We start from the raw sequence: 26911 nt of genomic DNA, 5'->3' as shown, positions 1-26911 counted from the left end.
TATGCTCCAGTGCGCAGCAGGCACCTTCATCGCAGCCTCTGGGCATTGAAACATCCCCAAAACTCTACCTCTCAGGATAAACTGCACGCCAAATTACACTGTTTGAAATATAGAGAACTGGAACAGTCAGCCCGGAAAAACTGTCAATTTTTGTAGTTTACAATTCAGCGTTTATATGACCCACAGCTATGGGTGGTTTAATTCTGTACCAATTGCAGCAAGGCACAGCCTTTCAATGGCATAGTTTTAATCCTACCTGTGCCATCTGCCTCTCCAGCTTTGACCGGGGAATATCATCAAAATAGTTTTCATTTCTTCTTCTCCTTGCATCGCCCTGCATGATAATGTGGGGAACGTCCAGGGAGCCACCAGTAGTGAAAGTGCTTTGGCTAAGTGATGGAGACAACTGAGGAGGAGTGTGGTTACCACTGGGTTCCTGGACAGAGAGGAGAAAAATGCAGCATAAGAAAACCAGCATATTGCTGACTTCAAACCACTCATTTAAAAGGGTATTTGAATTATACATACTAAAAAAAATTAAGGAACAATTCCTGAAGTAGAGGCTACTGTGGTTGAACTTTTGAGATTTGCTACCTAAGATGCAGAGCCCATGCGGAAGGAAAAATAATTCACTATTTACATGAACTAGCGGCAAATTCCCTCTCCAAAACTTCTGTGTGCAATACACACTCCCTTGTAGGACTGCTAGAGAGATAAAACAGTGAGTTACTTTTCGTCAAGGCCCAAATAAAGTCATGATTTAGGACTAGCTATTTGTAAGATGAAATACGTTCTCACCACTTCTGAGCAGCCACTCTGAGCAGTGAAAGTGATTTGAAAGTGATCTGAACTCTAGCAACATCTCTTGCTGGAAAAAAGAAATGCACGAACATTTACAAAATATAGGCACTTTGTTTTCAATTTTTATAGGTCTTGCAAAATATCCGTTTAACTTGAAGTACTGGATATCAGAAACAAACTAAACAGCAATTCCTAGAATGCATGCAAGCATCAGAGTACAAATATTTTACCATGTTTTTCTTGCAATCCGTGCTGAACTGTGATCTTCTGTCAGTCAGTGTGCAAATACCACAGCGAACTGATAGATGAACTCTAATAAACAGCTAAACATGTCCTCCTGATAATGTATTTTACCAGAATCTGCCACCGCACTGCCCAGCCAGCCACCACAGGTACGTTTGGAAGCACCTGTTCTCATGCACATCACACCACTTGTTCGAACACCGATTACAAACACTGGTGCCCAGCCCCACCGTTCAACACCATCTTGGAGTTTACAATCAGCAGGAGCAGAGCCACAGAGCCCTGGCCAGCCGGTCGGCACACATATCACCCCAGTGTCGACTGTAAAACACTGTCATAGCAAGGGGATGGGGAAACATGTTCCTTGTTCATGATGTATATTTAATTTATCAATTATATTCAATTAATTAGTGTTAGTTCAATTTATCTGACACTAGAGATTTCTCTGATAGTAAGTTCTTTGGAGGCAGAAGGTACCCAGGAGTGCGCTTGCACAGTGCAGACCTTGTCTAAATTACCTACTACTGTAACACTCTGTTTCAATACTGAACAACAAGAAGGGATCCAAAATTAGAGGAAGGAAAAACCTGCTGCATGAAGAGTAAAAAACCTAGCCTTTTTAAAGAAAGAATTACAGTGGATACTTCATGCATGATTACACTGAAGCAAACCTAATTCTGAAAAGCATCAAGGTACTTTACTCCATGCCGTTAAGAAACAAGATCTGGTGTAAGAAACCAGAGCATTGTAATCTCTTGCAAATGGAAAGGAAAGCTGCAATTCTCTGTATGCACTCAAGTGATAGTAACATCTGATGTTAATATTTGAAGTGTAGGAGTCTATGTGACACTATTCCTTGCAATCACAGTAACAGACTTGTATTCTTCATGTTGGTTGACTAAAATCAGGGATATATAGCTGTTTAGCAACTTATCATTAACTGGGATTTTTTTTGTTGTTTTGTAATTCTCTAGCTTTCCTATGATCTGAGACAAGCACTTGACATTTCCCAAGGCAAAGGAAGGAGTGTTCTCCTCTTAGGAATAGTCTTCTTCCCTCCTTCACGAAAATCCACCTACGTCTGGCCCAGTTAAAAGCTTCTGAAAAGCTGTAATCTGCACACACTCAGAAGGTTTGGTGAGACGTAATGCCTAAAGCCTATCCCCAGCTCTTCCACAGGCCCAACTCTGACTAGATGGTGCAGACGCCTCTGCCCTGAAACCAACCCGAGTACAGCCCTCCAAATGAGATCCTTTCTAATGACTGCTGCCTGCCCCTCCATCCAGGTAAGCAACATCTCTCTGCTCTGAATCACGATTCACCCACTGTTCGTAGACTGACAGGGCCATCAGCGCATCGAAGTGATGGATGACCGTGCAAGGGATATACGGATTCCAGCTCTTGTCGAGCTTTTCATATTTTATCAAACTGCATATAAAGAGGAAATTCACTCAGAAATCTATATTGGAAGATTGCTGGCAAGGCAATACAGACAAGAATTACAAAGTCAAGAAATAACAGAATTATGGTGCCTCTGCATTATGGAACAGTATGTAATTGTATGATTTTGTGCTATTTTCTCAAAGTTGTCCTTCACAGCACAGATGGATCCTCAACTGTGCAGCATGTTGTCATATACTCAGCACTGTGTTATCATTAGTTATCGTGTAGTCAGTATTTCATTCTCACCTCGTTTCGTGTCCCCAAACCCCTTCCCTAAACTCTATTCAAATTCTGCTCTGAAGATAGGATGACTAATATTGTCATTTTCATGATGCTCCTAAGTGCTTTACAAATGTCAATCAATTTATTTTCACCACACCTTGTGACTTCTGGCATTTTATAAACACCACTTTAGTGTGGGGGACACACAAACAAAGGTTAAAATATATCAGTTACTTTGGATGCCCAATTATAGTATCTATTGCCTGATCTTCCAAGCGCTTGTATTCAAAACTCCACTTCTGTTGATCTAATTTGCAGCACTGTGTGCTCAGCACTTGTATAAATCAGACTCCAGACTCCAGTTAAATATGTAGAATGTCGGTAACATACAATTAGTGCCTGCATATTAGGCAATTACCTAAATAAACTTACCAAGCGTTATCCAAGGGCTTTGTGGCAAAAGCAAGTATAAATCTGTATTTTCATAGCTAAAGCTATTCCTTTAATCATGAGTCTCTCTCCCATTCTTCCTTCATTCCTCTTCCTCACTCCATATCCACTTTCTCATCTCCTGAACAAATCTGCAGACCAGGCGTGAATGCCTGTGCAGGTCCTATCATGTCCTCAGTACCGTGCTACTCTTCAGTCACCAGGTATTCGCATCATGCTTGCACCCTGTTGTGAACGCAGGGACACATGCCCTGCAGGGATGCTTGATCATATACTTCATTATTGAAATCCGCTTCATCCCCACCTCTCAGTCCTGCCAGTGATGTAAACCTGAAACCACATAGGTCAGGGCTGGAAGGGAGCTTAAGAGATCCTTCCCCAGACTGCCCGGGTGCACCTCATGCCCCACTGATGTTCGTCTAACCACGAATTCCTTGTGTCAAACTATCATTACTACTGTAATGCTGCTTCTCCTGATTTTCAGCCTAAATTGTTGCTCCTTCAGTTTACATTCCAGTCTCCAGCACTGACCAGGTGAGGATGAGATTCTACTAATAACATGGAAACTGATCCTGTAATTAAAGATTATAATGCACTCAAGGAAGGAAAGCAAGATTGCATAGGTAACTTTCCAGCATATCACTTTGAAATCAAAATAACTTTTCCTTAGTACGCAGTTATTGTGAGAATAACTGATTTTGTGGATATTTTTAATGTTTGTTGCTTTTCCTCAATATTTAACCATTTTTTCCCCTTGAAATATTTTTTATTATTATCTAATACAAAACAAGTTGAAAAATATGAAGTGTGAGCCATGCTTAGGTTTGCTGTGGGATCTTAAAAGTAGACTCTTTAAACAATTAACTAATTTTTTCTACTGATCTAGAGCAACCTGATTTAGTGGAAGGTATCCCTGCCTATGGCATAGGGTTTGGAACTAGATGATCTTAAAGGTCCCTTCCAACACAAACCATTCCATGATTCTATACAAATCAATCTTCCAGTATCAGCAGACAGTTTAAGTAAACCAATTTTCAAGCTAAAAATCATTGCAAATTGCAGACTAAATACTATGTCCTCGTTTCATGTGAAATGGCATAGTAGCAGTTGATGGAAAGAAAACCTTAATCCAAAATCATGTCCTTCTCTTTAGGATTCTATCAGAAAACTCTAATACCAAGAGGTAATGAATGACATTCAGCACTTGCCTGCATCAGTAGCTCTAGCTGTGGAGCAGCAGACTACTTTTTACCATTTTGACTACAGATGGAGGACATCTAGTTTTCTCTTCATTATTAACTTAGAATATACAGTCCTAACCAGTAACATGGGCTGTGGTAACTTTCCCACTTGCTGAAGAGGAACTAATTCCCCAGTCCAGAGCACTGAAAGTCTTGAGCAAAAACGTGTGACTTTCAAATGATTCCTCTTTCCTGAGAGTGTTTTAACACCTGCCATACATCAGGAATCCTTCACATAATACATAAAAAACAAAATAGAAGAAAAATATCCACATGTTTGTGCAATGTGCCTTAGAGCAGGACGTTATAGACTTGTGGGATCTTTTTCAACGTGGCATTAGGAATAGGCTGAATTTGGGGGGGTGGGGAGAGATCTAAAATGTCTATATGTAGCAGCTGAGAATAAGCAGGGTGAAAACAGGCTGGTCAGAGAAATTGTAAGTGTATGTAAAAATAAGCCCTCATTCTGTCTTTTTCGATTTCTCTTTGCACTAGGAAATTTAACTTGGGAGCTCAGACACCCTCTGACATTTGGAAATTTAGTCCCAAATGAGATTCCAGGCAGAAATGCAGCCCCATGAAAATAATCAGATCCAATCAAATGCAAAAGGTGTGACCTAAAGTATCAAAATAAGAAGTGTTGATATGAACTCCCTTGGAGAGAACACAGTAGGGATGGGTCATCAGAACATAACTCTGTAAGGGTAATGGACAGCAAGGAAGGAAAGGCATTGGAATGGAGAAACTGAGTGAAGGTGGGGTAACGAGAGGAGATTAAATCTAGTCAAGTGGAAAAACCCCAGGGACATTGCAACAAGGTTTCTGAAAGAGGGAATACAAATGAAAATTAAAAACGTGATGAAACTTTTGATACGCAGAAACATCTTACTGGCATTTGTAGCTCGGCACTTTCAAAAGGCTCTCTAAAGAAAGCATAAAGCACATGTCTGAAAAGTACGTGCAAGCATTTGAACACATGAAAGGGAAATGGTAACGCTCCTTCCGCAATATTGATCGGCTGGGCTGGGATTCCTGAGGGCAAATGTAGACGTCCAGCTTGTACGCACCTGCTCCTGAGCTAGTTTCTCGACCAAAGAAGATAAGCTTGTACTTCTAAGATACTACTTACTTCATCCTAAGGTAGACATTTGAAACAGGACACATGAATCACCCTGTAAAAATGTCAATTTATCTCCGCTGGCTATATGGGGAGGTATGATTGAGCAGGTCAGTCTAAGATGTCTACACTGTAAACTTCTGAAGTGAGGTAAGTTGAACCTCATTCGAAGCGGTCATTTTGTTTTCATGTGAATGTATGAAACACTTGCTGACTTTTCAAGAAATGCAAACAAATTTTCATGGGGACTCACCCTGAGGGTTATTGACCGAGGTGGTTTCTGAGGAGGATCTTCGTGAAGCCTGTCTCCCAAAGATGCCAGAACGCGCTTCCGGTGGCCAATCAAGCTAATTTTTAAGACCTGAAATAGTAACAAAAATATCTCATTAAATAGAACACATTGCTATCATTAAATGAAGATCCATTCAGAGTGAAGCCATTTTCTTTTAAACCTTTTAGCAAGTTAGTCCCCTACGCAGGCTAAGCAGACAGAGCAGTGCAAGGCAATCAGCAGAGAAAATGAGAGGCAAGCTCAAAGGGAGGAAAAGCCCTGCAAAATAAAGGAAGAAACCAAAGCAGGTATAGATGTGGAAAACTGAAAAAATATAGGGTCAAAAATGAGTAAGCAGGAAAGGAAAATGAAACAGCAAGAGAAAGCAGCAGAGCGGGAGCAAAAACAAGGGAAGGAGACGAGGAGACTGGGGAAGGAGACGTAGAGGTGCAGGCAAACAGCGCATGATGAGGACTAAAAAGATTCATGGGATGGATGAGGAAGAGAGCGAGGAACAGCCAGCAAAAGCTTAGAAAGGTCAAGAAAGGGGAAAAGGAACCACACAATGAATAAATGCTATCATTTTTAAATCTATTCACCATGCCTTTCACGGGTAACCTTCAAATGGCCCATACAGTTTCCATTATCGTGTAGAATCATCCTTGCTAAGCAACACAGGACAGACAAACTTTGTCCTGGACGTCTATTACTTTCATCAGATGCAATGAAAAAAATCTCTGTTGCACACAAACATGACCATCTGTGGACAGGTTCAAATACTTTGTGCTTGTCCGAACTCCAAGACCACTGCCAAAAAGGTGTTCCAAATTTACTGAAACTGCTCCCCACTTGTATCTCTCCATGTCCCTGACACATACAAAACCACCACTGCTCTCAGGAAAACAGAGAGGGCAGAAGCAGAAAGCTGAAAACCTAAGCATTAACGGGGAAAAAGAAAAAATCGTATTTCTATGCTATTCTTTAATGGCTACAATGGCTTCAAAGTGTAAAGCAGCCCTAGGTGTAGAAGCAAGCCTCTGCTCTGTGAAAAGTAGTGTCCTCACGTAACTCTTCCAGACTGTATATATGGTTTCATACACCAGAGCTGCCTCCATTCCCTCTCAGAAAGCAGTACTTCCCACTATATTTAGGACCACCGTGTGTCAACACCCTTCAGTTGAGAGGAACTTCTCACCCAACATAGAAAAAGTAATAGTCCCCAAAAAACCCTGAAAATGCTACATCTTAAGTGAACAAATACCTCAATTCATGAGAACAAACAAAAACCAAACCCCAACAACTCTCCTACGGGATCTCTTAGAACCAATACCTCAGGTTATGGTACAGCAACATGCCATTGTTATTCTGGTGGGTGAACTCCTGCCTATCCACGGGCATGCGAATTCATCCACACTTCGTCCACTGGATCTCTGTGCCATCTAATACTGCTGAACGTCAAGAACATCTTGTTTGCCTGCATCTGCAAAGCAATGGGCTACGACATGGAACAGACTGAGGTCTTCCCTGAGAGGCAGCTTACAGGGTTGTTGCAGACCCTGCAGCTCACCAGCAGACCCCAGCTACAGAGTTCCACAAGCCCGCTACGTGCTCTCCTGATATTCTAAATCTGCAGAAGCACGAGTGAAGCTGAGATAGCGCAGCACACACAAAAATGCTGGAGGCATGCAGGAGACTTGGTTACGTATTCAGTTTATGTTGAATGTTAAACAGAGGGTGCACACTTTATCTCCATATTTAACTATATGAAACACGTGAATGAACTACAGCTGCTTTAAGCATTACTCAGGTAATGCAATTCTGTGAACTTGCTTCTTTCATATTGCTTCCCTATCATCAGGAGCATTTACCCAGAGAATTTTACTTCAAGCTAGAGTTCTTGGGTTGTTTCAAGGTCCTCAGCACTCTGACTGCCTTATTAGCTATATCAAACCACACAAAGCAATTCTCTTTGACTTTACAGAGCTGTTGAACAACAGAGAAAAAAGGACGTGAGTCTTGAGGGACTTCACACTTAAGAGATCTGCAGACGGGTCTAAACAACTGTATTATTTCAAAAACTACTCAATTTGAAAGCAATACAGATCTTTGAACACCACAAGCGCTGTACAGCTTAATTGCAGTTGGTTTTTCTACTAAAATAGTGGTCATCCCAAACCTGAAGTGGTAAGGATTTAAATAAGCAACCTACAGAAACATACGTTCCTCAGCCAACCGTCAGATGTAGCCCAGCCTCCTCCAGACTGCATACTCTGTTAAGTGAAGATGGCTGTATTCTTCTGGAAATGGACTCCCTAGTAATCTTCTTACTTGGAAAACCTGTTACTTAGCTTAAAAATACAAAATACTGTTTTCTGAAAAACTTCTATATCTGGGTTATGAGAGTTTAAGAAACACCGTGAAACTCTGAAAACTTGTTCTGCAATGGATTATCCCCAACAGTATTTATCAAAAATGTCAAATATGACCAACATAGGTCACCGGTGCGCAACGGTAAAGTCGCCTAAAGCAGTATCTTAGAAATATCTTAATGTTGTGTATCAGATAACCACTAAAAGTCTTGCACTTATTTAGCCCACAAGTTAGTTCCCCATATCCCAGGTAACACTGAACATGCTAACACTGAGCTACAGGGACAATCAATACAATGCACCTAAGTGCTATGCAGTGAAGCACTTTGTTCAACGGATTGTAGCCCACTTCAAACATAACAACGAAACGAGCTTTGCAGTGTGGCTGCAGGAATCAGCTACAACATGTCATGAAACTGTTCGGAGCAGTTCAAGGCCCTCCACAGCCTGTTATTTTGTTAGCGGGACAAAAAAAAAAAAAGTGTGTATATGACATGCCTCTTTCCACACCAACGGTAGGATACTCGAGACAAAAATAATGCAACTTCATATCATATTTTCTTATATTTGATGCTATAATACAATTAACGGCTAAGGAAGCAAGTCATTTGTCCAAAGAAATGAGATATGCACACAAATTTAATCCTATTTTTACCTCTATATTCTCCAGTGATTAGCATACAAAATGAAATTCCACTAGGAAATGTAAGAAATCCACAAAAGTAACCAATGCAACACTTCGCATTTAGATTTCTGACTTAGTTGACAGATGTTCTAAAAAACAAACACATGTAGCCCAGTAAGTCCCTGATGACTGTATATGTGCAGATGCTGGAATTAACAAGTTATTCCATCTAAAACCAAGTATTATTTCTGCAACGTTCTTCTGCCTGATCTTTTCTTCCAATTGAATAGTATGATCCAATACTGTATTTTTACAATTATTCTACTTTTAAAAAAATGGGTATTATAAAGACTACTGAAATTCAAGACATCAATTCGATTTCTTTTGGAATAATCTGGAAGGTTACTGTATGGGCTAAAATCAGTGCCATAATAGCACAAGTCGTCTGGACTAAGCATGTAGTAGCAATCAGACACTAGGAACTCGCTAAAGTGGAAAAGTAGAGAGTGATCAGAATAGTACTAGTGATTCTTTGGCAAGCAGCATCAGCTACTTCAGAATTTAAGAAGAGAAAATGGTAATACACGCCAACAAGGTGTGATCTTCCTATTTGCACAAGTAAACAGCCACAAATGCTGGTTACATTCAATTTTATTAACCATTTTACTGCTGCTTATGTTGGAATAAACTCCAGGGTATCTGGAATTGCAGGTGAAGGATACACTGATTATTACTACTTTCCTGTGACTACGCCGCCCCGCAGGGCTAATCCTACAACATGGCAGTGCCCAGAATACGCAGGAAGAGAGCCCAGACCAACCAGTACAGCTCACCTCACCATCATGACTGGTTTAACTGGAAATTTGAAAAAGGATTAAATACACTTGCTACATGAATTCCCAGCATGGACAACTATTAAAAATTTTACAAATCCTATACATAAAACTGCTGTCAGTGAACAACAGTTACAGAAAAAAAAAAAGTGGAACCCCCCCCACCCCACATACTGACCATGATTACATAGTGTAACAAATGGCATATTTTGAAAGATAAATATGCCTGAGTCAGCTGTGATATTGAATGCCCGGTGGCTTACTAATACCAGACACAGCCAAATCCAGTTTACACTTCTGTTGCATTTTTCACTTAGGGATACTTTATGCTCTTACTCTTCCGACTGTAACTGCTGATTCCTTCCAACTCTAAATTATCACAAGCCCTTGCCATTTTTAACAGTGCAGGGCTTTTCCTGTAAAGCCTGGACTGCCCACCGAAGCGCAGGCATGTGAAAGCAGAGAGGCTCCAAAGCCCCTGCAGATCAGAGACTTGCTGCAACTCTACTAGAGGCAAGACACCTCTGGTTTCCACACCTGCAATGGAAGCAATCAGTCTTTATGCATATGAAAAGACTTCTAAGAGACTGACGGTTTCATATCATAATGATATGAAACATGCGCCATTATCCCCTGAATTAATTACCCAACTGGAAACAGATGTCAGTTGTCTTGGTGACAGCGCTTCACGAAGACAGATGGCTGCCTAGTAAGTCCCGCTTCTATACATTATTGTGATGAACTGATGTTTATTTGTGTGTGTGTCCCCCCCCCAGTATATAGTTTAGTTGCAGATCTCCAGTTCAATGGTACCGAGAAATCAGAGGCCAAAAGTCTTCTCCAAGTAAAGGTAATTTTGAACCCTGGTTGTACACCCCTCTGAGCTGCAGTGCTGCACATTACTGCTCAGCCGTTGCCATCCCAGGTCAGATTCAGGCACATGAGGATTTAATAGTTTTTGCAGAAGTTTGCAGGATAGCTTTTGGTACTACCCAGGCCGCTGGAATTTTTGTCCTGACTTTGCCAGAAAAGCCATTTTTGTCATTAAACTGTTTGCCAAATTCTCATTAGTTTAAGAATTGGCTGTCTGAAAATCTCAGGTGCTAGTATTTCTGGCTCACTAAAGATTAAAAAAAAAGTGACTGTGCTTTTGTGCTTGTAATTGATAAACCTTAATATCTCAGTGAAAAATACTGATTTAATTTTTCATTAACAAAACCCAGGAAAATACAGTGAAACAAGACCTGACCAATATTGAGACCTGGCCATTGTACTTCCTGAGGATGTCTCCCCGGCTATGTTGTGAACCATATTTTAATTTTTTTTTTTTTTTATTAAAAAGAAGTTAAACCCATGGCCTTTAAAAAAAAAACACCACAGTTTAGTGATTTTGCAAGCCTCAGATATAATGACAAATATTACATATGTGCATTTTTATTACAAAAGGCTCAAAAAATATAAATCAGAGATCCTAAATGTCTATTATACATAAAACCACAAAGATTACTACAATAATGATTACCTATTCTAAGAGACAAGGCTGAAAAAAAATATTTACATGAAAACCAGCAAGCACTAAGCAGGTCTGCACATAAAGTGAAAATATTTTCTCTGTTTTCACAAGCAGTAAGTGGAAAAAACATTGGACAGCTTGAAAAGTGGAATAAATTCCCAAACTGAGCCCTAGAGGACAGACCTCTCAGACTGTTCCCTCCTCTAGTGACTCGTATTTCCACCTGTGTATCAAGCTAATGACAGGTCCAGGCACTGGTTCAGATCACATTTGGAAAAATCTGTGGTCACAGAGACCAGGAGTATTGTTCCTGGACAACCTCCTTGAAGTCTGCAGTGTTAATCATATAGCAATGCAATACAAGTATCTTATCCCGCAGTATTTTGCAGGATTAGTTACACAGCAGATAAATTATAATTAAAGTTACTGGTACTACAACACATTTCATAATGAGCTAATAATTTATCTATTTTTAATATGAAATTATCAGCAAAGCACATTAATCTGTACACAAGCATGAAATACTGCTAGTGTAACAAGAAACAGGAGATAAAATACAAATCTCCATAGAAAATTTTAACAGCTCTAGAATTGATCTTTTTTCTGATCGTGATTCAATTTCACCATGGACTTAATTCCAAGCAAAAGGAAGAAAATCACAAACAAGCCCCTTTAAAGAATGGGACTTTGGTCTACTGAATAAATAGCTTTTTTTTTCTTAACACACTCAAGCTTTCTAATAACATACAGTAATGAATGTTTTCAAAAAATCAGAGGCAGAAAACAGTCATTCGCCGCTTGGAGCAAAAATGGAGATTACTCTAGCTCACAGTTATAACCAACACAGTCATTAAAAGGTAAGTTCTGTAATATGAGAATATCAGTTAATTATACAGATATTAGAATTTAAAATTGATTGTTTATTTCTATATCATGCAATTATATATATTCTGATAAAAACAGCAGTAAAAATAATGAAAAAACAAGGAAGGTGTTAAATATCTCCTTCTAACATTACAACTTAATGGAGGTCCTTCTATGCTTTTTTTTTTTAAACTCATCAACATCTTGTTGATACACAACAACTACAGAAAGAATTTCTTCAACATACAGAAGGAAAAGCCAAATACTAGACAGTGGAGCCTGGACCAAGGATAAGAACAAATGTTATGAGACATTACTCAGGACACCTTCAGTTTCCTGGTACATTTGCAACTTACCAGCTGCATGTATGAAGACCTAATTATTATTGCATTAAAGTATTTTCAGTTTAATAAAATTATTTGTCTGCATTGTAAAACATTCCCATCAAAAGGACTAATATCTAGTTCAAGCCATATCTATGCCAAGAGGCTACCTATGCCTTGCATTCAGGCTGTGCTACAGAGCAGTTCACACAGAACACCACACACAGCAATCCACATTACAATTATGCCCTAAAGTATTACATATCCCAGAGTTACAAACTTGATCATGCATTATTATCCTACTGCTAGCATTAATACTTAAAGAGAATAGCTGTAACAGAATCGTGAAGCTAAAAATGTGAAGAATCTTTGGAGCCTTTGATAAAAAAGCCATCACTGGGAACGTCAACACTCTACTATTACGAACTGATAGCATGATGCTAAAGCACACAACTCACCCCAATATACTGCAAAAGTACAGGTGAATTGTCCTATATGTGTCATGAAAACTGCATGGAGATGCTTCCTTAGAAGAAAGAAGATCTGCAGAAGACGACACCAGGGTCCAGTATGACCAGAGGGGTGCTGGGCTGCAGAGCGGAAGCAGCCGCGGCAGAGCGACCTCCCAGGGATCTCACGCCAGGGATCCTACCCACCTCAAAAACGGACCTGGGAGGTGGGCAGGGAGCAGGTCTCTGGATGGCCAGCTCCTCATCTTCTTCCTTGCTTGACCACAGAGGAGCTAACACTCGCACAAGTACATGGGCGGGAAAGTACGACCAAGGATGGGGGGAAAGAGGAAGGGGTGGAAATCTCATTTTCAGCAGCTGCTTGTGCTTACAGTGGTGCAAGCCAAACATGAGATGCATCCACCACAGTGGAACTGCAGCTTCTTTCACACCGGGCCACCCAAAAGAGGGCAGTTAGCATAAAAATTACATCTGTAAAGAACCCTAAAACCAATGCTTTAACAGAAACTACGGTTCTATAAGCCTATGCTTTTTAGTATTCAGCAGTTACTAAATTTAGTTCTAGTTTGTCTGTCAGGTGTCTGCCATTTTCTCCCTGCAGACCGCAACAAACCTGTCAAAGACAGGGTAGCCAATTCATGACAAATTTTGTTCTTCTCATGACTGTTTGTGTCTTATCAGTAATCAGTGTGGATTCACTCGACTGCAGAGTGGCTGCTTCGCCTCAGCCATACTGCTTTGTTTTGACAGCATTTGGCACACTGGATGAAGTAAAACACATTTTCTGATGTGCTAGTACAGGTGCCATTGACTCTACTTTGGGTACATTGTGTTATGCTGTTCAGGGATGTCACCTCTATCAAGATCTTCATTTCATTGCTTCACAGGAAATACGCACCTACGTAGATGACACGATGTAAAGAGGGTCCTCAATTATCGCTCTACCCACTCTACAGCAACAGCCAGCTGACTGATTTTACCACTTTTCTTTCAACAAGGACACTCCTCAAGAGAATAAACTTTGAATGACCGACAACCTCAGTATAGGTTATGGCATGACATCCAAACTTAGTGTAAAAATAATAAATACAAAAATCCTCCGTCAACTTACTTTCACAGTTGTCTTGTACTATTCTGTTTTGCAATATTTGCTCATTAAACAATTACTTAATTAAAACTCATTAAAACAATTAAAACAATTACTACAGGCTCTGGAAGAAAATCGTGGCTTGAAATAAATTGGACCAACTCCCCCCTCGCCCCTCCCCGGGTTTCACACTCCCCTCCCACCTGCACCAATCTCATTCTTTAACACCAAATGGAAGAAGCTACTACATATGTAAAAGCTACCAATGCACCTCCACTGCAGCTAGAGTCAACTATTGTTTTCTTTCAGGTAGTCTAATTGATTAGTATAATTAAAATAAATGGAGAGCAATTTTGTCTAACCTACATTTTGGTCCGGATTGTGATGTGATTTGTCAGATTCTGAACACCAAATCTTGTCCATTTTCCAACCACATGACACAGCTTTACAAAAAGCTATTAGTTCTCCCTTATATCCTTGCTTCATTTATACCCTTTCTTGCTATCACAACTTTACCCACGCTACTACTATCTTAAAAAAAGGCAGTGGTGACCATGGCAGAGCAGAATCATACATCACAGGCAGAGCCGGCATCATGCTGTACTTTGACTCTTAATCTGTGAGGAGGAAGGACCGTGGGTGGGAGAGAACAGGCTCTATGAGCACAGCAGGACGGCTGGATTAACTCTGCCAGGGGCAGCAAGGGGACAGCAAAAGCATTTCTGAAAATATCTTTTTCTTTCATGCCCTGAGGTAAGAGCAGGAAGGAACACCATCAAAAAGTGGGGTTACAAAAGGATACAAATAAAGTGGCAAAAATATTCATCTGTCGGTAGCTCAAGTAAGCTCTTCTTCTGTGGCTTCGAGCAACATGACAGATTCCAACATAAAGGATTATTGTCTGCATGATTTGAGATAAATTGAAACCATAGGGCCGTTCAGATCTTACGCATCTTCTTACGCAGATTCCTTCATTAAACATTCAACATTAGTCTGGCTTAAGGAAGAAACGTTTTCGTACACAACCAAATCATAACAAAGCAAGTGGGCAAGTTGTACTGAAGAGCTCTCCAAATAGGAGGCTGATTTTGTACTACAGTTAAAAGATAAACTGAACTTCATATTAACAGCAAAAACCAGCAAAGCTTTGGTCATCTCGAACTTGTTGTTCTTCAAGTTATTTTATAAACTAAAAGGAATACAGATGTGTGTATCTTTTTGAATTCCACAGTTCGGGCAGATACATTATTAACGAAGTATTCTGGCAAAACCCACCAGTCAATGGGTTATCATGGGAACGGCTTTCTTGCTATGAATTCTATTTGAATTTTCTCAGTAAGAAGGGCTGCAGAGGACTCCTCGTACAGGGTAGTGTAGCATGTTTTCTTCACCTCTGCTCTTTCTTTTTTCTTCAGCCTTATCAAATGTTCCTAAAGAAGGAAAGTTCTCTTCAAAGGGAGTGTCAAAAAGAGGATAAACCTAATCTCCATGGCTCAGGCTTTGCTTTTCTTGTTCCTTATCTTGGGCCCATCCAACCCATGCAATAAAGTCAAAAGAAGGAAAGACAGTGCCAAGCAGTTCATTCCCCACTTTTCTCATTGATAATAGTAATATCAGCAGTCCTGATTTTGCAGAGCATGGGATTTTTGGACCTGCATGGAACCAAAATGACTTAGCAGATCTGTGCATGCAGCTAATGGCAGGACAGCAGTCCCATGCTGCAAGAAGTCAGAGGCCCCAAATCACATTTATAACCATTCCCCAACCACTCTTAATGTCAAGAACCTCCCCTATATCTAGTCATGCCTTTCGATAATCCTAAATACTGTCACTTAGCAAATACCCTTGATCCAATGATTAACCATTCTGATTCTCGAATTATGTTTTCATTAATATTTAACCTAAATTGTCTCTTCTCTAGCTCTTGTTCTGTCCTCACTGATTTATGAAAATAATTCATCATTATCTCCTTTATAAAATTCACTTACGTGGTGGCAGAAAGTTACGTTTGCCCTCATTCTTGTTGCCCCTAGAAGGAACATGCTCATTACACTACTATATGGTTACAGGTTTTCCAGTTGAGACAAAACTGTGATTTCTAACGTGCAAAACGAGCAGAAAAAACCCCAACAATCCCTCTTCCCCTCATCTAAAAACCAATATCAACACATAAAATTTTTACTTTAAAAATAAACAATATAAAACAGAAAAAAAGAACAGTTTTCCTTTCTTTTGCAAGTCATTTATCATAACATACATGCAATTTTGCAAAACTCTTCTACCAAGAGTAACTCTCACTCCTAAATCTATTTTAACTGGACATAAAGAATCCAACATATAAGCACATTATCCTGGTTGAAACAAAGGGAGCCATACCAGGAGACAGGAATCTGTAAGGTTTTATACAAACTCCTCGTTAGTATGCACACCATTCATATATCACTGTCCTTTTTTTTGTGTTGCGCTGTTGACTACTGTTCAATCAAATATCCAGTAGCTCTATTTGTCCTGCTCAGATTATTCCCCCAGTACTGCTGTTCAGTAATACACTCTGAGCCCGCTGTATTCTCTCATGTGATCTGCACTTCCAAAATAAATCACTTTCACATTTCTTCAATTAAATCTTATATAACTGATTCAGCCCATTTATGCATTACAAAGATCATACTCTATTTTAATCCTATTTTACAAATGTTACTACAGTGTTAAATAATCACCCTTCAGATCAGAAATAATACCATGAAAATCCATATTTGTTTGCAATGACAAGTTTGCAGACCTTTAATTTTGCTAGAGCTTAAAATGTTAAAGCAGAAAAGATATTATATTTATATCTATTAATTTGTAGTATTAGGTATACTAACCAGTGGTATAATTGTGAAGCCAAATGAGTTTCTACATCATCTTGTCACAAACGTGCACTACAGTACAGATCACATTAACTCACTATAACATAAGAAATCCTGTCATGAACATTCTACATCAAATCACCACATGAACTATGATTAATAATGAATCAGAAGAGTAGATTTATATGAATAACAAGCAAAGAGAAAAAAACCCTCTTATTATGGACAATTAGATGACAACGTAACTTACATCTTTGCTATGTTCTAATATGCAGCCACTTGGGATATCTTCATGTGACTGACTTAGACTTAAAATGTATTTCTGAGTTGTACTACAGAATTAACTAACATACTGGGTCTTTCAAATGAATAAGTAAGCCTAAATTTAGTCACTATCAATTAAGTATAGCTTTAAAAACTCTACTATTCAAGTATGCATCTCATTTATGTGGCGTTTTTTATTTCTTCCTGTATTTGTGATGCAGATCCAGATCCAGAAAAGTGTAAGGCTTTTCCCATTTTATGGACCCCAACATTTAAACTTACTTGTTTCTACTATAATATGAACCTCTGAATCATAAAATATTTTTCATTCTTGACTTGTGTTCATATTTTCTTCTCAAACAGATTTCTTACAGATACTCAACAGCGTAAGTAAACCGAATTTCTGTACAGAACTGAAAGTAAATGACTGCGTTACTGCAGCAGTAGGAATGAAAAATACTTAAGGAAAAGGTTAAAACATGCTTTTGAAATGTTATGTTTCTGTATCATGTGCAATGGGCTTACTCAGTCAGGAGCAATGTCTTAATTTTTCAGAACTTCTTCTGTGTTTCACCCTAATTTGGCCAGAGACAGGTAGAGCTGATTTTTTTTCTGAATTAATATACATCAGAAGGAATTTACCAAGTGCTGATGTTCCCACTGAGCCCCTAGGACTCGGATGCCCTCCCTGGCTGTGAGCCCCGAGCACAGAACCAGTGTGAGAGTCGTGCAGTTAAGACTTCACGCAGGCTGGGGATTCCTCCGCGCCCATGGTCAGGGAGCAAAAGGGAAGGCAAATAAATGACAAAACACCGCGTGCAAATCATAAACCAAAAGATGGCGAGAGATGGCATGAGCTACAACTAAGTCCTAACTGTACAAGGAATTATATCTGTTGAGAACTCCAAATGCGAATGTTAAGTTTTATTAATCCACTTCTTAACTGCACATACAACCAACGCAACCTCCTGAAATAATAAGGTAAAATGGAAATTTGGAACCTATAAGAGATAAAATGAGTGCCAGAAATATTAAGAGGATGAACAACACAGCAGAAGAATAGGAAGACCAGAAAGGAAATGGGTCATTGCAGTAATCAGATGAGAAACAGCTAATGGAAGGATTTACATTTTACAATAAAATTAAAAGGTAACTATTTGAAGGATCCAAGTAGGTGACATCCACAAGGCATTTGTGATAAACCAGAGTACGTTATTTTATTTGCCTGTTCAGGCTGTTTGCATAACTTTCCTCTTTTCTTCTTTGCAAATACAACTTCCTTCTCTCTCATCTTCCAACCTTCTCCCTCTATGTCTTCAGATTTTATTTACAGCTCAACAGACCCCAGATTTCTTTTCCTCCTTGCAGGTTTGCTCCAGGTCCCCTTTATTTCCTTACCAGCCCCTCGCCCAGCTCAGCAATTTAATCTGCATTTGCAACCATATTCCCACCTCGACCAGCTGGCCACTACAGAGGTGACAAGGAGAAATGACAACAAAAGAACAAGCAAAAACTGCTGACTAATGAATAAGGTAAAAGCCCAGGGAAAAACTGAAAGGAAGCTGTTGGATTAAAAATAAAATCAGATTTGATATAACGGCATCTGCTCTCCTCCATAAGCAGTGAAATAACTATGTAACAAAAATTTTTAATGTATGTTTAATGTCTATTATACATGTCATTTATGGGATAACCACCCAAGCCTGCAGAAAGGGACTGCCTCATTCTTCAGCAATCTCTGTCCTTATTTTGCACCTCTGGGATACCATTGAAATGAAGGGAACAAACACCCACATACGTTTCTATAGTGAGTCTTCTGTACAAGTCGTGCTGCTAGGAGCACCGCAACCAGCTCCGCTTATCAGCTGTGACCTAGGACAACTTGGTATACTATCACGCATAGTCTGACTGTTTCATTCTTTACTGAGATAACACATAGAGAAAACAATGTTTTACCAATAGGAAGTGTTTCGCAGAATGGTTATTCAATAATGTTTTAAAGAAGTAAATGATTTTGTGAACATGAGCTCATGCCATGGATTTTTTTTTTTAAATTGTTCATCTAATATTTAGCTATTTAAAACCTTGTGAAATCTCTTCACTAGGATACATTTTCTTACTGTCTAAACCAAAAATGATTATAGTGTCATGATGCAAGAAACAGGAAACATAAAAATTTACTTGTGTATGTCACCATTGTATTATTTTGCTAATAAATTTTGTAAGCCCACAGGAACTGGCATATATGTTAAAATCATCTAGGGCCAGCTTTAGCAATGTACAAGCTTCAGTGGTTCAGAGTTTCACATTTTTAAGAAAACACGGCATGTGTTTGTATCAGCAAGTTTCATCCGTCATTATCCATCTCCCTCCTACACCTTTCTAGTATAAAAACCCATTCTGCTTGCCGACAGAATACTAATTTGGCTTCATTTAAATGCTAAAGCAGCATAGTCCAGCTATCTCATTTAAAATACGTGTAAAGCCGTGAAACAATTGACAAGCACAATGAAGAGTGTCTACTGCATGATCTGCATGGAATTATTTTCAACAGACACTAAAGAGTGAAAAGCCTAGACTAGAGATACATGCGTATCTCTTAAAATCAGGGAAGTGAAAAAGGTAATATTTACCAAGCAGCTCACCACTTCATACTACCTATTAAGACTGAAGGCCAGGTGATTTATACCCAGAATATAAAGATACAGGCTTCTATCTGTGCAAAGGCAGCCACTACTTCTTCTAACTACAACCACATTTTTATTCTGTGTGTGTAATAAGAAAATGTGTATTAACAAAACCCGCATCAAATAGAAATGGAGGGCAAGTGGAATTTCCATATACGAACAGTACAAAACCCCTAAATACAGAGCACTCTACAGAGAAGACGTGGGCTGGTATCCCTCAGCAGTACCTTCCAACGACCTGCATTGACAGACCTCCCAAGCTACCCTCCTCATAAAGGCAGTTTTATGGCATAAAACGGAGAATGGGACGAAATTTGAATGGGCATGATTTGTTGAGCTGAGTCCAAGTGTGCAAGTGTGTATGTGGTGTTTAAATACACATACCATTATACAAAAATGCATGATGTGTGTTGTCACCTTTATACACACACGTGAATAGAAAGCGGGAAAGAAAAATGTGCAAGGGACCCCTCATCCCACTGCAGCACAGCAAGCCACAACACGTCTGCGAAACAGCAACCAACAAGGTCTGGATTTGATTAGCAAACTGCTCCACATCAGGCAAACTGGGAGCTAAGCCTCAGATTTCTGGGGTGCGCAACTGAAGAGTTACTCACTCAGATGTGCTCACAGAGGCTCACACAGTCTACTTCAAGTTCAAAATCAAGGCAGCTTAGCTTCCCCCTCCCAAGCGAAAATGCAGACACAAGCTAGTGTGCTAAAATGCTCCTCACAACGGCAGAGAAGGTACGTGGGCAAATGAATGATAGCAAAACCTGTTAAATTCTGCAGCTGAGATTAAGCTGAGAAGAAAGCAATCATCTTTTCTCTTTAAACTCTCTAATTCCTGAAAGGTTAAAAAAATACAGGGATTTATCAGCAGAAGAATCACTAGTAAAAATAATTTGTTTCACAGGGTAAACATAACTTTTGTTGTGTAGATTGCAAGAAGACAGTAACTATCATTGGACACCTCTGTATTTCTAGATTTAAACATTTCATTTACAGTTCAATATTTTAAAGAGACAAAAACATGGAAGACCTGATCATAGTTTTAAACCTGCTTTGTGCAACAAGACTAATGCAGGACTGAGTTAAGGAGCTGACCCATATACTGAAAAATAGGATCTAAAATTAAATGGGAAAATGTACATCATTATTTTAATGTAGCTCAAAGTCGCACTGCTAAATCTCTGTGCAGAAAACTGAAAAGTTATCTGTACACTGCAGATTATTATGCACTCAGTGAACATACAACATTTAAATCATTTTTGCTATGTTAGTGGTATTGAATTTTTCATGCATTTTAAAGTTGGATAAATGGTTAGGAAAATAATTCAATAGGTCAGACATTTCATTAGCTTAAATATTAACAACAAAACCCTCCAAGCAGAATAAAAATGCCTTTTTTTTTGTCCCGTGCCTTTGGACCTATGTATTTGTCCAGGGCAGCAGAACTCTTTCTCAGCTCGCCAGAAGTACTAGGGTGCTACACATCTGGGGCTGCACAACCTACACTCCCTGTTTAAATTGTTCCTGTTTAGTTCCTAGCTAACACTTCGCCTTTTGCCTCGTTTTACACATACGTTCTTCGTCCAAAGTGCTTTGGTCCCAAAGGAACCTTTGCTTTGCTTTAATCTCGGAATGTACGCTGAATATTAGCTTAACACTTTTTAATAACTTCATTAAGCATATATGCATTAGAACTTTGATATAGTATCTAAAATATTTTCCACAAGTTTATAAATTACCTACCTATAATGACCTAATGCCAGTGAAAGAGTCTCTTTCAAATACCACTTACTGTTAACAAGGATGAGATCGTGGTTTTCTTGATGTCAGTGGCAAAACACCACCGACTGCAATGAAGCCAGTGTCTCATTTGGACATGCTGTATTCCAATAAAATACGGATTACACTGCATTGCAGAACTGAAAAGGATGGGTACAGTTAAAATGAAATGCTAGAATGAAAGCTGACTGTGTAAAAATAGTATTTTCTTACTCACCAGACCCACCCTACAAATGTATCCAACCTCACGGCTGCTTATGCTCATGGCTACAAAAAACCCCCTAGGATTACTTCTTATTTCCATTTCAGAAATGGCCCATTCATGGCGAGAGCAAGCGGACCCCGTTTACACTGTCTCTAACTCTTGTGATTTCATCATGAGTCTCACCACTCTATCTGCCTCCCAAACTCCCAAACTTTTGCATCTCAGCTTTCATTAGGAAGAAAAACGCACAAGTCCCACAACTGCACAGAAAGCTTTGAATTATCATATGGGGGGGAGGGGAGGAAGGGGGAGCAACCCCCCCATCTTAATTTTCCTATGATATTTGAAGCCCTGAGGTTGACTAGCTTTTCATAATCTACATAATTACTAATTAAAGGACAACTGAACTTCCAAATTCTACACACAGGAACAGTCTACACCAGCTGGAGCACCCCTACAGAAAATACTGGCTGCAGAATCCTTATTACCGTGTAAAGGTGAGAAAGACAGCCTTTCAGACACCAAACTAGACTTGCAGGCAACATGCACACTGTAGTTAGGAGTAACCTTTTCTTTCCAAACTTCACAATTTTTACCTTGTGGTCCCTAAGACAAAATGAACATGGCACTGTTAAACTTCAATAAATCTTCAGCTTTTCATAGCACTGGGTTATGAAAGGTTCTAACTTTCACTTAGGTAAAAGGAATTTATAATCTCTTAGAGATGCAAAGAAAAGCTTGGAGACAACCCAAGTGTAATCAAACTAGTAGAACCAAAAACCACATACAAAGATGAACCAGAAAAGTTGTATGGCACTATTTCTCTCTGGCTGTGCGCCATGAAGGACTCCATTGAGACTCAGATGTGAAGGACACTGTTGTTAGTGTTAATCCTCCCCTCCCAACCCACCGACACAGCATGTAAAACTGAGGCAGATCTGAGACAAGCTGGGGACAACCTGCAGTTTTGACACGTCTCCTTCCTCTTGACCCTACCTCAGGGTCCCTACCACCAGCCCTCTCCCAGGCTGCTGGTGTCTGTAATAAGCAAAAAGCACAGATCGGCTCATCCCAATCACAACATTAGCAATAGACTAGTGTAAGACGCAGATGATAGCAACTTATAGTAACAGCTGGTTTTGATCCTATGTGGTCAACTCGCAACGTTTCCAGCCTGCTCTGTTAACACCCATGTTTTCACTACAGCAGAAGCCTACAAGGAGCTAAAGCAGCCCAGGTCTCTGAGGTTTCAAGAAGAACAACGCTGCCGGTGGAACGAAGGGAATCTCATGCATCTAATTTGGTAAGGTTTGTCCTTGCATCTCAGGCATCCAGGACCATTCTATGGCAAAGTATGAGTGAAGACACAGCCAGCAAGATGAAATGAAAAAAGTCTGTAAACTGAATCTCAAATGAGTTTGGAACTGGAGAGAACAGGGAGCAAAGTACACGTGCTCAGACATGGCCTCCTGCTTCACTAGATAAACAAGAACAGGGTTGAGCAATGTGATTTAAGAAGAAAATTATACGACACAGTATGTCTTATTTCACAGCATGCTAAAAAATGATTAAAGAAATGTGAAGAAGGGTAAAAGACTTGCTCTTTTAGCTTTACTTTCAAATACAGCAATATAACACAGAACCATTCTGATATGCTGCTGTATGCATCACTTCTCTGCCTATTATCCAGCTTCTCAGAAAAATGAAATCCAAACCTACACATTTTATCTTAAAGCAGCAGCACAGATTTTGTAGAGTGAGAGCTTATGAATGGTAAAACAAGAATTTAGCACAGTGAAAACAGAGTCCAAGCTCAGGGGTCTATTCTCATTGCTTTTTTGTACTTCCAGTATTCAGGAAAATTACGTAGCAGCATGAAGAGTAGAATAGACTCCTGTGAAATGAGCTCACAAATGAAATTAAGAGAGGGAGAGAGCAGTGAATAACTGAATGCCATGAGCCAGAAGAATGCCACGCTGGAGTGTCACAGGAAGATATACAACACGTGCTACTGGGCACCCACTTTTCAGTAGACCTGTGTAATTTATGAACCTGACAGCAATACCATATGTACCCACAGGCTCCTCCTAACCTCCCTCCTGCCCATCAGCATGCTTCCACAGAGAACTGCCAAGGAGACTGACACAATGAAAATGCAGAGGTTTGGCTGCCTTTCAACCTTCCATATACCCTGGAGACAGAAGGATTACTTATTATTAGCAATTATGAAATTTAATCCACTATACTACACTGCATATGATCAAGCTTTATTGTACTCTAGTGAGTCTTACCATAGTATAAACACCAGATTATAAACCTATTTTTAATGCATTGACTTTCATTTAATAGAGAGTCAACATTCCCTGTTGTAATGTGGTCACTTTGTTCTGTACTGCTGATAGACTATGGCTCTAGAGTGATAGAATATAAGTGCATGCTTCTATTAGTGCAGAGGAGAAATATAAAATATTAACTTGATTTCTCTTTCCTGTTTTCTATTAAACAAATGAAAACCTGAAGCACATGTGGATTAACTGATAAACTTAAGGCTGCAAATAAAACTCGACATACTAACAGGAATGAAAACCACATGTCCTAAATCCTTATGCCATGCTTTATTCACAAAATCATCCTGGCCTTACTTTGCTGTATCCACACAATCAGAATGGGTGCTACAAGAGCCGTAAAGAACATCCACCCTGTGTGCAGTCTGGTCAGGCATCACAAGATGTATTTCACAGTCTTCACTCTGCAAGCGTAAAATCAGACATTCCACATTGTTTTTCATACTGCCCTTCGATCTCATAAACTAATGATGATTCTTCTGAAAATCACAACCCTCTTTCTCTCTTTATTATGATTAGATAAGTGACATTGCATTTACTGATCACAAATATAAAGGAAAAAAAAAAATGTACTCTTTGCCCAATCAAGGACTAGGAAACATTAAGCCTTGCAAAACAGTAAAATACCTGATTAAAAGGAAACGAGAAAGCAAAAGTGAATTTTTAACATAGCCATCTATCATGCCACTCCGCCTCTTTCCATTCTGGGTTGAAAGTGTATTTATCCATCTTTGCTTTCCTTACCCGCTACATAGCAACACTTACACTGAGGAACCCTTCCCCACAAACTGTAAGGTTCTGCTAAATCCAGCTACTCTGTGGCACGCGCTTTTCCCCCAGGCAGAAGACGCAAGCGCTAGGTGCTCGCAGCCCTTGTTAGTCACGTTGTGCTACCAGCGGGCACTTTGCGCGGTGAAGAGAGCAGGGTGAGAAGCTACCCGCAACCAAGCGAGTGCTTTTACTTAAGCCAATATGCCACTCATCACACAGAGACTTATTTTATAGAGGAACCTGGCAATTGATGTGTGCCACCAGGAGCACAAGTAACAGTGCAGTTTGCTATGGATCTGCACTTAGATCTCTGCAATCTTTCCCCTGCCCCACATCACAATTCCTCCTTTCTCTGTATCTCTCTCTCCTCCGTATCTCCTCCCAATCTTGACAATAATTTCATCTTCCTACCATGGCTCTACTACTCCTTACCTGCAGTTTTTCCTACCCCCCAGCACTGCTAGCCACAGTATCTCCGCCACAGTGAGGATACTAAAAGGGTTTATAGAATCATAGAATGCTTTGGGTTGGAAGGAACTTTAGAGGTCATCTTGCCCAACTGCCCTGCAGTGAGCAGGGACACCTTCCACTAGACCAGGTTGCTCAGAGCCCCCTCCAACCTGGCCTTGAATGTTTCCAGGGATGGGCCTCCACTACCACTCTGGGCAACCCGTTCCAGTGCCTCACCACCCTCATAGTGAAGAATTTCTTCCTTATATCTAGTCTAAATCTACCCTCTCTTAGTTTAAAGCCATTACTCCTTGTTCTATCTCAACAAGCCCTGCTGAAAAGATTTTCCCCATCTTTCTTGTAGGCTCCCTTCAGGTACTGGAAGGCTGCTACAAGGTCTCCCTGGAGCCTTCTCTTCTCCAGGCTGAACAGCCCCAACTCTCTCAGCCTGTCCTCATAAGAGAGGTGCTCCAGCCCTTGGATCATCTTTGTAGCCCCCCCAACAGCTCCATATCCTCCTTGTGCTGGGGGCTCCAGAGCTGGATGCAGGACTCCAGGTGGGGTCTCACCAGAGCGGAGCAGAGGGGCAGAATCACTTCTCTCGACCTGCTGGCCACGCTTCTCTTGATGCAGCCCAGGATACGGTTGGCCTTCTGGGCTGCAAGCACACATTGGCAGTTCATGGCTAGCTTTTCATCCACCAGTACCCCCAACTCCTTCTCCACAGGGCTGCTCTCAATCCCTTCATCCCCTAGCCTGTATTGATAGCGGGGCTTGCCCCGACCCATGTGCAGGACCTTCCACTTGGCCTTGTTGAACTTCATGAGGTTCACACAGGCCCACTTCTCAAGCTTGTCCAGGTTCCTCTGGATGGCATCCCATCCTTCTGGTGTGTCAACTGCAGCACTCAGCTTGGTGTCATCCGCAAACTTGATGAGTGTGCACTCGATCTCACCAAGTCATTGATGAAAATGTTAAACAGCACCGGTCCCAGTACAGACCCCCGAGGCACACCACTTGTCACTGGCATCCATTTGGACATCGAGCCATTGACCACTACCCTCTGGCTGCAACCTTCCAACCAATTCCTTAGTCACCGAACAGTCCACCCATCAAATCCATATTTCTCCAATTTAGAGAGAAGGATGATGTGAGGGACTGTGTCGAAGGCTGTACAGAAGTCCAGACAGATCACATCCATAGTTCTTCCCTTGCCCACTGATCTAGGCACACCATCATAGAAAGCCATTAGGTTGCTCAGGCAGGACTTGCCCTTGGTGAAGCCATACTGGCTGTCTCCAGTCACCTCCCTGTCCTCCATGTGCTCTAGCATAGCTTCTAGGAGGATCCTTTATTCCTTCTACTCATTTTCTTGACAGTTGTGGGAACTTCATACTGCTGAAATAAACCATTCTTCCAGCTCAAATGCCCAGTTGGTTCGGAAGTACAAAATGCTGACAGCCTAATTACAAAAATGTACTTTTTTACGTTAAAAAGTGTTCCCCAAAAGGAAACTTTAATGGAGTAAATCGGTGACCAAAAATTCTAAAATACATGTCTCTCATTCATAATTACAGCTCAGAGCAAGAATCTCAAATCTTGTTTCTTATATAACTTCAAAATAACTGCAGCTATTTAATCATCATTCATCTCATACCAGAACATGATTACTCTTAA

The 26911-nt window shown here is 40.2% G+C and overlaps 1 protein-coding gene across 13 annotated transcripts in view; it reads right to left on the bottom strand.

Annotated features, from left to right (window-relative positions):
• Positions 1-26911, bottom strand: part of ANKS1B (ankyrin repeat and sterile alpha motif domain containing 1B) — a 457460-nt gene that overhangs the window by 48226 nt on the left and 382323 nt on the right. For all 13 annotated transcript variants that reach the window (XM_075427661.1, XM_075427668.1, XM_075427657.1 and 10 more), the window contains 2 exons: positions 5771-5878; positions 257-436 (listed from right to left, as the gene is read on the bottom strand). In XM_075427661.1, the coding sequence (XP_075283776.1) occupies positions 257-436; positions 5771-5878 (288 nt within the window). The remainder of the gene's footprint in view (positions 1-256; positions 437-5770; positions 5879-26911) is intronic.

Source organism: Opisthocomus hoazin, chromosome 8 (assembly GCF_030867145.1).
Source record: "Opisthocomus hoazin isolate bOpiHoa1 chromosome 8, bOpiHoa1.hap1, whole genome shotgun sequence".
Taxonomy (NCBI): domain Eukaryota; kingdom Metazoa; phylum Chordata; class Aves; order Opisthocomiformes; family Opisthocomidae; genus Opisthocomus; species Opisthocomus hoazin.
This window is presented reverse-complemented; position numbering and strand designations above follow the sequence as displayed.